Here is an 11,234-nt window from a genome sequence, read left to right as displayed (position 1 = left end):
TTCTATTTTGAATGACAGCCCTTGCTGGGTGAAGAATTCTTGGCTGCATATTTTTTTCTGATTCAGCACATTGAATATATCCTGCCACTCCTTTCTGGCCTGCCAGTTTTCCGTGGATGGGTCTGCTGCAAACCTGATCTGTTTTCCCTTGTACGTTAAGGACTTTTTTTTTTTCTCCCTTGCTGCTTTCATGATTTTCTCCTTTCCTGAATATTTTGTGAATTTGACTATGATATACCTTGTTGATGGTCGGTTTTGGTTGAATCTAACAGGAGGCCTCTGTGCTTCCTGCATTTTGATGTCTGTGTCTTTCCCCAGGTTAGGAAAGTTTTCTGCTATGATTTGGTCACATAACCCTTCTACCCCTATTTCTCTCTCTTCCTTTTCTGGGACCTCTATGATTCTGATGTTATTCCTTTTTAATGAGTCACTGATTTCTCTAATTCTTAAATCGTGCTCTTTTGCCTTAATCTCCCTCTTTTTTTCTGCTTCTTTATTCTCCATGAGTTTGTCCTCTATATCACTGATGTTCTGTTCTGCCTCATCCATCCTTGCCACCGTGGCATCCTTTAGAGATTGCAGCTCAGTTATAGCATTTTTTATTTCACCCTGACTAGCTTTTACTTCTTTCATCTCCACAGAAAGGGATTCCATTCTATTTTTGACTCCAGCTAGTATTCTTATTATCATGATTCTAAATTCTGGTTCAGACATCTTGCTTGTATCTCTGTTGGTTAAGTTCCTGGATGTCGTTTCTCCCTATTCTTTCTTTTGGGGTGAATTCCTTTGTTTTATCATTCTGAAGGGAGAAAAGGAACTAATGGGGTAAAAAATTAAAATTAAAAAATATTAAAAAGTTATAAACAAACACACACACACAAATCAAATAAATGATGCTAGATCCTTGGTGTGGTTTTGTCTGGGTGTTGAAAGGGGATTGATAGATTAGAGAAAAAAAGGGGGAAAGGAGAAGTAAAGGGAAATCATCTGAAAATTTGAAAAAAATGAATACAGTGAAGTAGCCTAAAATGAAATGATGGAAGTAAAATAGAATGTGAAAAATTTACACAAAAATAAAGCATATAGTAGAAAAAAATTTAAAGTGTTTTTAATAAGAATTGAAAAAAAAGAATTTTTTCTCTTTCTGTATTCAAGAAAAAGAAAAGAAATGAAAAAGAGAAAAAAGAATAAAGAAAAAAAAAGAAAGAAAATTGAATAGATGGACCAGTGAAGAGACTGATACAACTGAAATTACTTTGTTTTCCCCTAGAAGTCAGACTATCAAACGCTTTATAGTAATAAACTAAGGAGGCGGAAAGACTTGTGTTCCTGAAGAGCGAGGTTGGCCGGGTTGGCCGGGCTTAGTGTAACAGCTCCATTCTCCACTAGATGGCGCTGCCATTCTACTGGGGTGGATTGTTTCCGTGCGCATAGGTGCGTATACGCATGCATGGGAGAGGTGAGAATGGCGAGAATGGCGTCACCCAGGTACCGAGTCTCTAGTATCGTTGCTCTGTTCTTCCCAATCAGCAGCTTTGCCCCCGTCCTCTGTCTTCAGCTTTCCTCCACTCCCCGCTTCTTCACTGTCCCAGGCAGCACTTCCCTCCTGAGTTTTGTCTCAGATGTGACTGTTTTTCCCAACCCCTTACTTCTGACGGACTGCGGCTTTGACCTGTTCCGCCCCTCTGAGGGAGGGTCTCATCGAGCAATGGCCGAGTGCCCGCCGCAGCCAGGAACATTCACGGGCCGTGCTGCTGCCAACGCCCAGAGACTGCAGCCGGGTGCCAGCCCGCCCCGGAAAAAGTTTGTGAGACAGCGTAGCAGCAGCGCCTCAGGGATTATGGAAAATCACAACACGCATCTGGCACCAGGCTTCACCCCCAGCGACCTTGTTCCAGCACCAGTGAATGCAGTTATTCTCCTGGGTCTACTGGGGCCTTGCCTTGGGGGGGGCTGCACAGCCTCTACCAGGTGTCCTCCCAGCAGGGGAACTACCTCTCCCCGTGTGGCCTGAAGAACTCCAGACTCCACTCTGCTCCTCGGGATTCGCCCTTCTGACCAGAGCACTACCAGGTATTGAGCTGCGGAGTTTCAGATCTGCGCTCCCCCTGTTTATAGTCTTAACGGAATTTAAACCCTCTCCTTTCTCCTGTCTCCCTTTTTAGGTCAGTACCTGTGGCGATTTCCACTTTTCCACTTTCTCTCCAGCTGCTTTTGGGTCAGGGGGGCTTTTCCCATACTCTCTCCCCAGTCTTCGTACTCCTTCCACACGCAAAAGTGGCTCGCTGCCCTGCCCTGCCCTCCGCGGCTTCCCTCTCCCCCAGTTCACCTCTCCGCGCCGCGTACCTGCAGAATTCTGTGCTTCAGGTTGTGCAGATTGTTGTGTTAATTCTCAGATCAGTTTTCTAGGTGTGCAGCAGGGTTTAGTGTTGATCTGGCTGTATTTCATGGACATGACATACACAACTTCCATGCTGTTCTGACATCTTCTATACTTTAGTTTTACTTTTAAGTCTATGACCGATGTTGTCATAGATAACCATAAGATATGGATTGAAGTTTATTATTTTGTATGTCAATACCTAATAGTTCCAACATCGTATGTTGAAAGGACTATCCATTCTTCACTGGATTGCTTTTGCAGCATGGCCAAAATATATATTGTATATGTATGGGTCTATTTCTGGGCTCTACACTTTATTCAAATGTTCTATTTTTATATCCTGCTACCAATAACATACTGCATTCATTTTTGCACCTTTATAATAAGCCTTGAAATCGAGTACTGTTAGCCCTCCAATCTTCCTTTTGGATTTGCTTTGGCTACCTGTACTCTTTTAATTTTTATATGTATTTTAAAACAGTTTATCAAAATCTATAGAAAAACAGGGTGATGAGATTTTGATTGCAATTGTGTTGAATTTATGGATCGATTTGGGAAGACTGATATCAAAAGGATACTGAACCTTGCAACCCATGAACAAAATCTGTCTCCATTAAGTTAGGGCATTTACAATTCTTAGCAGTAAAGTCGTGAAGTTTTTCATGTACAGTTTTGCACATCTTTTATCAGATTTATTCCTAATATTTCACGTATTTATGCTATTTTAAATGGTAATTTAATTTCAGTTTGTTTCTTCTTGCTTGTATGCAGAAATACAATTAAATTTTGTATACTAAACTTAGTTCTTATAGTCTAATTTCACATATTAATTCTAGTTGCGTGTTTTTAGTATATATATATTTAAGTTTATTTATTTTGAGAGAGACAGAGACAGCTTGAGTGATGGAGGGGCAGAGAGATATGGAGAGAGAGAGAATCCCAAGCAGTTCGAGCAGATGCAGGGCTCGAACTCACAAAATCGCGAGATCATGACCTGAGCTGAAACAGAGTCAGACTTGGTTTAACTGACTGAGCCACCCAGGTACCTCATCTAGTTATTTTTTTATCATTTTATGTTTCATTATTTTTTAAGTTTTTATTTTAATTCCAGGTGGTTAACATACAGTCTTATATTAGTTTCAGGTGTACGATACAGTAATTCGACACTCTATACATCACCCTGTGCACAACACAACAAGTATACTCCTTAATCCTCATCACCTATTTAAGCCATCCCCCCACGCATCTCCCTTCTGGTAACCATCAGTTTGTTCTTTATAGTTAAGAGTTGAATAATATTCCATTGTGTGTGTGTGTGTGTGTATATACATACATATATATATTATATATATATATATATATATATATACACACACACACACACCACATATTTTTTATACACTCATCATTTGATGGGCACTTGGTCTGCTTCCATATCTTGGCTATTGTAAATAATGTTGCTATGAGCATTGAAGTGCAGGTATCCCTTTGAATTAGTGTTCTGTATTTGGGGGGTAAATACCCAGCAGTGTGATTTCTGGATCATAAGGTAGTTCTGTTTTTAACTTTTAGAGAAACCTCCACACTGTTTTCCAAAGTGGCTGCACTAGTTTGCATTCCCAACAACAGTGTAAGAGGGTTCCTTTTTCTCCACATCCTCACCAACACTTGTTGTTTCTTTTGTTTTTGATTTTAGTCATTCTGACAGGTATGAGGTCATATCTCATTTAGGTTTTGATTTGCATTTCCCTGATGATGAATGATGTTGGGCATCTTTTCATGTGTCTGTTGGCCATCTGTATGTCTTCTTTGGACAAATGTCTGTTTATATCTTCTGTCCATTTTTTAATTGGAATATTTGTTTTCTGGGTGTTGAGTTTGATAAGTTGTTTATACATTTTGGATACTAACCCTTTATTGGATATATCATTTGCAAGTATCTTCTTCCATTCCATAGGTTTCCTTTTAGTTTTGTTAAATGTTTCCTTCACTGTGCAGAAACTTTTTTTGGCTGTAGTCTCATTAGCTTATTTTTGCTTTTGTTTCCTTTGCCTTAGGAGACATATTCAGAAAAAAATATTGCTATGGTCAATGTCTCTTGGTCAATGCCTGTGTTCCTCCAGGATTTTTATGGTGTAATATATTTGTCTGATTTTGCTACCAGGGTAATACTAATCTCATAGAAATGGTCGCACATTATTTCTTTCTCTTTATGTTTTTTTTTAAGTTTGTATAGAATTGTATTGTATTGTATAGAATTGATATTATATCTACCTTAAATGATTGGTGGTGTTTGCCGATGAAATCTGGGCTTGGAGTATATTTGTGCCATAGTTTCTTTTTTTTTTTAATTTTTTTTTTGACATTTTTTATTTATTTTTGGGACAGAGAGAGACAGAGCATGAACGGGGGAGGGGCAGAGAGAGAGGGAGACACAGAATCGGAAACAGGCTCCAGGCTCTGAGCCATCAGCCCAGAGCCTGACGCGGGGCTCGAACTCACGGACCACGAGATCGTGACCTGGCTGAAGTCGGACGCTTAACCGACTGCGCCACCCAGGCGCCCCTGTGCCATAGTTTCAAAATGCAAACTCAGGGATGCCTGAGTGACTCAGTTGGTTAAGCGTCGGACTCTTGATTTTGGCTTAGGTCACGATCTCACAATCATGACATTTAGCCCTATGTCCAGCATCTCATTTGGTGTGGAGTCCGCTTAAGATTCTCTGTCTCTTGGGGCGCCTGGGTGGCGCAGTCGGTTAAGCGTCCGACTTCATCCAGGTCACGATCTCGCGGTGCGTGAGTTCGAGCCCCGCGTCAGGCTCTGGGCTGATGGCTCGGAGCCTGGAGCCTGTTTCTGATTCTGTGACTCCCTCTCTCTCTGCCCCTCCCCTGTTCATGCTCTGTCTCTCTCTGTCCCAAAAATAAATAAACGTGGAAAAAAAAAAAATTAAAAAAAAAAAAAAAAAAAAGATTCTCTCTCTCTTTTTCTCTCTCTCTCTCTGTGCCCCTCCCTCTCTCTCTCTCCCTCTCCGTCTCTCTCAAAAATAAATAAAGAAAAAATAAAATGCATATTGAACTTATTTAATAGAAATAGAGTTAGTCAGGTTTAGTTTTCTTTCTTTCTTTTTTTTTTTTTTTTTTTTTTTTTGAGTGAGCTTTGGTATCTTGTGCCTTTCAAGGAATTCGTTCATTTCATCTACAATGCTGAATAGAGTGACGTAAAGACTCTCTTCATATCCCTTATCTTTTTTAATGCTTAGAATAATTTTTTGTGTGTGTCTACAAGAAACACTAGAATAGTTACTGGCCTTCCATCTCTCACCCCTGACACTGGTAATCTGTGTCTTTTCTAAATTTTTTTCTGATTATTATAACAAAAGGTGCATCATCTTTATTGTTTCTTTCCAAAGAATCAATCAGATTTTGGTTTCATTGATTTTCTTTATTGTTTCTTACTTTCTATTTATTATTTCAGTCTTATTTTCCTTGTTTCCTTTGTTTTGTTTATTTTTAATTTGTTCTCATTCTTGTTTCATAAGGGGAAGATGACTTCACTAATTTGAGACCATAATTTTTCTCTAATATTGTCATTTAACGCTCTACATTTTCTTCCATTTTAAAAGATGCTTTTATTGATTATGGAATTCTAGGTTGGCAGTTTTTCTCCCAGTAGTTTAAAGATGCTTTTCCCTGTTTTCTCACTTGCATTGTTTCAGAAGAGAAATCTCTGTCATCCTTTCCATTTTTCCTCTGTACAGAAAGTGGCTTTCTGTTTGGCTGTTTTTTAAGATTTGTTCTTTTAAAGTTTTTTTGAACAATTTGATCACCATATGTTTTGGTGTAGTTTTCTTCATGTTTCTGTTGCTTGGGGTTCATTAAACTTCTTAAATTAGTGGCTTTATAATTTTCAACGAACTGGGTGAAACACTAGCCATTATTTCTTCAAATATTTCTTCTATTTCTCACTCTTTTCTCTCCTTAGGGAGCTCCAAATACATATATATTAGGCCAACTGAAGGTATAATATAGCTCACTTTTTTTCAGTTTTTTATCGTTTCTTTCTCTGAATATTTCATTTTTGATTATTTTTACTACAGCATACTTAATCACCCTAAGTATTTTTATCTCTATCCTTCTTCTTGCTCTTACTCACTTTTCAAATTTCATCTCATGGCCAATTTTCAAAGAAACACCATTTGACCCCCTAATCTCAATCATTTTCCTCAACTGTAATATCTTATTTCAACTTTTATGCTTATAACATAATATTTATCATAGCATACATATCAGTTAACATTGCAATAGAAAATGTTTCATTACAAACCTTCAAAATAGAATAACTCAAATAATAGAAATGTTTCCTAATTATATTCTGATTTTGTTTCTTGGGAGAAATTATTTTCATCGTTCTTCATGGCTTTTATGTCTATACTTTGGGAGACAAACCTGTGTTCACTAATTTCCATAGCAATATTAGAAGTAGGCATTTTGCAAAAAGTCTTCCTTGGGGGTGCATAATTTTCACACTCCACAGATTTGATGGCCTAAGGTTTACTGTTGTGATTTGTTTTGTTTCTATTTCCTAATAACTCAAAAACTTTAAAAAAAACTTCAGTCTGATGTTATGGCTTCTTTATTAATGTAATCAATATAATTTGTACACTTCTGATCTATTTGCTTTTAGAGAGTTTTATGTAGTACTATGTGTTGGGAAATAATTCTCCATAAAACCATCACAATTCTGTATATCTTGCAACCAGAGGCATGGACTGCCTTACTCCTGGACTATGTTCTCAAGGATGTCTGTATAGTAAAGGGCCTTAGAAGTTACAGTAAGTATCTAGTTCTGAATCAAAGAGAAGCTTTGTTTGCAGTTTTAAGACAGAGATCATGTCTCCTTCCAGGCAGAGGTCTGGCATGCTCACTATCCATTACAAAATATTTGGATTCCCAAAGCACAGGGCACTTGTACTGTACTGCAACCTACCTCGTGTGCAGATGTCTTCCCACTTCTCTGTGGGATCCGGGACATAGGGAACTGATGGGGAAAAAAATGCCGAATCTTCAGCTATAGCTTTTGCTATGAGTAAACATTTCTTTTTGGCAATTTGGCAGGCCAAATTGTTAGCTTTGAAGTAAGATAAAACCTCAGACTCTTCAGTTATGGGCAGTACATATGCCCAACATTTCCCTTTACATATTTGTCATGCCTATTCATTCATTTGCTTCCTCATCTCCATACCTTTGTCTCTCCGTTTAATGGTGACAGACAATCTGAAATAAAAGGCTTATTTTGAAAATAATACTCTTACTTTGATCTCTGTTGCATGGCCGAGTCATTTACTTCAGCTAAAAATTCTTACAATGTCATGTTCTTTCAATCTTTCTTCTTTGTCTTTGGAGTCCAGAAGTCATTGGCTTTTCCACCCTTTAAAGAGGCTAATCTCTGTATTCTTTCCCAATTCTGTTTGAAAATCAGTGAATCTTTGCTTGGACTCATCTTTCTTATAACATCTTATTAAAGGCAGGCAGTAATAGCCATGCCACATTAGCTCTCTGTCTCTTTTAACCACTTGCCTTATAGCTATAGTCTCAATACACACATTATCTTCCTTCCAAGTTATTGCAAAGACAGTTTTAACAAATCTGTTGCCACTGCGCAGCATGGATCTCCATGTTTTTAGCTTGTGAAACATGTTCACTGCCCACTACTCAAATGCTTAACTACTAAGCCAATGTCACACATTTTATTAATTCTTATTTTTCTTTTATGGAAGTTTGAAGGTACAAACTTCTGTATTTGCTAGTCAATTTTAACTACTGAATCAATCTAACTAAAAAATGTATAATCACACATTATTTCTCACTAATATGAAGTTCAAAGTGGAAGTTCCTGTCTGCAGATGGCTTTTCTCCAGGCAGTGACTCAAGGACCCAGGCTCATTCCATTTTGTGACCATACTACCTTCAACATATGACTTCCAAAATCACTATTGCATTTATAGCAATATAGTTAAGATCAAGAGTTCATCAAAAATCACGATCATGCACTGAAGACTTAGGGGCCTGGGCTGGAAATTGTGTATATTGCTTTCAGTTACGCTGCCTACCTAACCGCAAGAGAATATGGAAAACATAGTCTAGCTGTTGGTCCAGTCAGAGTAGAAAACTGGTGAAGAGTTTGCTAGTTTCTGCAACAGCGCAGTTATAAATTTATCGGTACGGTTGTTAAATGTCTCTCTCCATCACTGGATTATAAGCTCCATAAAGACAAATTTTATGTATATTTGTTTTGTAATTATGCTCAGTACTTAGTGTTCAATAAAATATTTGTTAAAGAAATGAGTGAAAGAATTAAGAAGACTTAATATGATCACACTATTTTACTGGTAAGAAAATGGAGGCTACAATGTAATCTGCTTTCCCATTTCATGTAGGTTTAAAGTTTAGAAAAGGTTCTAAAACCTACCTCTGCAGGCTACTCATCTGATGTTCTAGGTAATTTTATAAATATTCATCAGTAAGTTTTCAGTGGTTAAAATTGTAATTGTATTCAGGCACACATTAGTTTTTAGAGAAATAGCAACATGAAAAATATAGCAACATAAAAATAGCATTTTAAGAAAACACAGGATTCTGTTTACAAAGGATTTTGTCTTCAGTTTGGGTAGACGTACCTCAGATTCTCTAACATGTATGTGGATGTGCTCTTCCCAAATACTTAAATGCGAGTCATAAAAAGTCAATTTACACCAAATTTTCTTTCCCTGTTGTATCACTTGTTCAGTCCAAGCCCAATAACCAACTAAACATTTTTTTGGTCATACGGTGTCTGACTGGCTCAGTCAGTTAAGCATCCAACTCTTGATTTTGGTTTAGGCCATGATCTCACGGGTTTGTGTGTTTGAGCCCCATGTCAGGCTCTGTGCTGATAGCGCAGAGCTTGCTTGGGATTCTCTCTCTCTCTCTCTCTCTCTCTCTCTCTGCCCCTCCCCCACTCATGCTATCTGTGTCTCTCTCAAAATAAATAAATAAACTTAAAAAAAATAAAATAAAATTTTTTTCTGTCATAGCCCTTCCCTTTGACATCAGTCTGACTTTATGTGTAAACGTGAGGTTTATTTTTCTTCAAAATGTAATCCTGTATATATTCAAATTTTCCATACATGGAGATACTTTATTTTAGTCTTTGACAAAACACTCATCCAAAGACAGTGTCACCTCCCTACCACTGTAGCCACAGTAGGTGTATTGGTATGTAAAATTGTGTGTGCTTGGTATGTTTTGAACATCAGCTGAGAGTAGTGATGTATTTCCACGTTGGTAGAAGGATGATGAGAACGTCTGGAAGATAGTTCAGACTGAAACTGTGGAGCACCATCTAAATTTCTTTCTGACAAGGTCGACTTCAAGGGCGACATTAACAACTTGTTCTCTGTCTAATGACACATTTAGATTAGAGTTTGCAATGTACACAGCCTCCATTTTTTTCTTCTATTCATTTCCAGATAAGATGCTTGATAGGTATCTCCACAGTAACCTTTCAGAATTCATTTATTTCGATGAACCAAAATAATGAAATGCCAAACGAATTAAGAATGATATTTTTTATATCAACTGAAAACAATTTAAATCGTCCATATGCATAAGCTCTGTGGCATGAATGATCTTTTCATTTCATGGTTAGAAAAAAATGAAGAATTTGTTAGTTTCTATTGCTGTGTTTTTGTGTACAGAATTGGGGAGAAATGACTGCATACTGGGAATTCACAGCTACCCTTTTCCCTAGGAGTCTCATTAGACCTACCAGAGCCAGGAATACAATAAGAATACACAACTGGAAGTGTGATTTAAATTTCTAATGTTTAAAAAAGTATAATTATAGAAAGTTTTGTTTTCCTTTGTTTTCTTTCCTTTTGAAAACTTTTAGCTTGGATTTCAAGAACACGTAAAGTAAAAACAAGATCAACCATTCTAAAATTGCTCTTCTCGTGATTTGCACAACAAACTAAAGTATCATTGTTTGCATCTCTTTTCTTCTACTCTGTTCTGCCCCAGTTCTCTTTCCCTCATGAATCTTACCTGCCGGGGATAGGGAGTAACTCAGCAGCTCCCTGCCATTAAATTTCTGGCAGCGGGTCCTTCTCTGTGAAAGCTCTGACAAACATATTCTGCATATACTTTCTCTTGGTGAAGTCTCAGTGAGTGTACCAAGGATTTAAGCATCTTCCATAGTCCTCAAATTGCTTCACATGTTCATGTCTTTAAAATCTCACATAAATTTTCTTAGACAGGAACTACATAATATCTTTCTTTTAAATCTCTCATAGTAAATACAATGTTGCATGCATAGCTAGCATTTAATAGAGATATTGAAGTGGATAAATTAAATAGAATTGCTATTTAAGACCCTAGAATTGTCTGCCTTATTGACAAGAAGACACTGGGATAAATGAAGCCTGATATTTGTTGAAAGGTTGCTGAATGCCATTTTGTCTAACTTTCCATTTATTCAAGATGGCTCCCAGCATTCTTTCTTGTTCAGTGGATAACTAACGTGGGACTACAACAGAGAAGCATGGGCAGATGAAATGCCATACTCATTATCATGTGTAAATGTCAACAGAGTTCATGTTTAAAAAAACACCTTTTAATGTGAGAATAGGCATTGGGCCATGCTTCCTCATGTACCATCTGTCACATCACCTTTGAAGTCCTACTGAATCCTCGTCCTTTGAAGTCAGACACTCATCCTTCTACACAAAGGAAGCTGCTACATGCGGCAGCAGCAAAGAGATGAAAGAGTGTGCCTCAGCTATGCTGAATATACTGTCGATGTTTTAATTTAAAGA

The 11,234-nt window shown here is 37.6% G+C and overlaps 1 protein-coding gene across 3 annotated transcripts in view; it reads left to right on the top strand.

Moving 5' to 3' along the window:
• Nucleotides 1–1,252: 1,252 nt before the first annotated feature.
• Nucleotides 1,253–11,234, top strand: part of LOC147575596 (uncharacterized) — a 323,504-nt gene continuing 313,522 nt past the window's right edge. For all 3 annotated transcript variants that reach the window (XM_086682845.1, XM_086682844.1, XM_086682843.1), the window contains exon 1: nt 1,253–2,073. In XM_086682845.1, the coding sequence (XP_086538971.1) occupies nt 1,451–2,014 (564 nt within the window). In that variant the 5' untranslated portion in view covers nt 1,253–1,450 and the 3' untranslated portion in view covers nt 2,015–2,073. The remainder of the gene's footprint in view (nt 2,074–11,234) is intronic.

Source organism: Puma concolor, chromosome D3 (assembly GCF_028749965.1).
Source record: "Puma concolor isolate L17-30 chromosome D3, mPumCon1.1.hap2, whole genome shotgun sequence".
NCBI lineage: Eukaryota > Metazoa > Chordata > Mammalia > Carnivora > Felidae > Puma > Puma concolor.
This window is presented reverse-complemented; position numbering and strand designations above follow the sequence as displayed.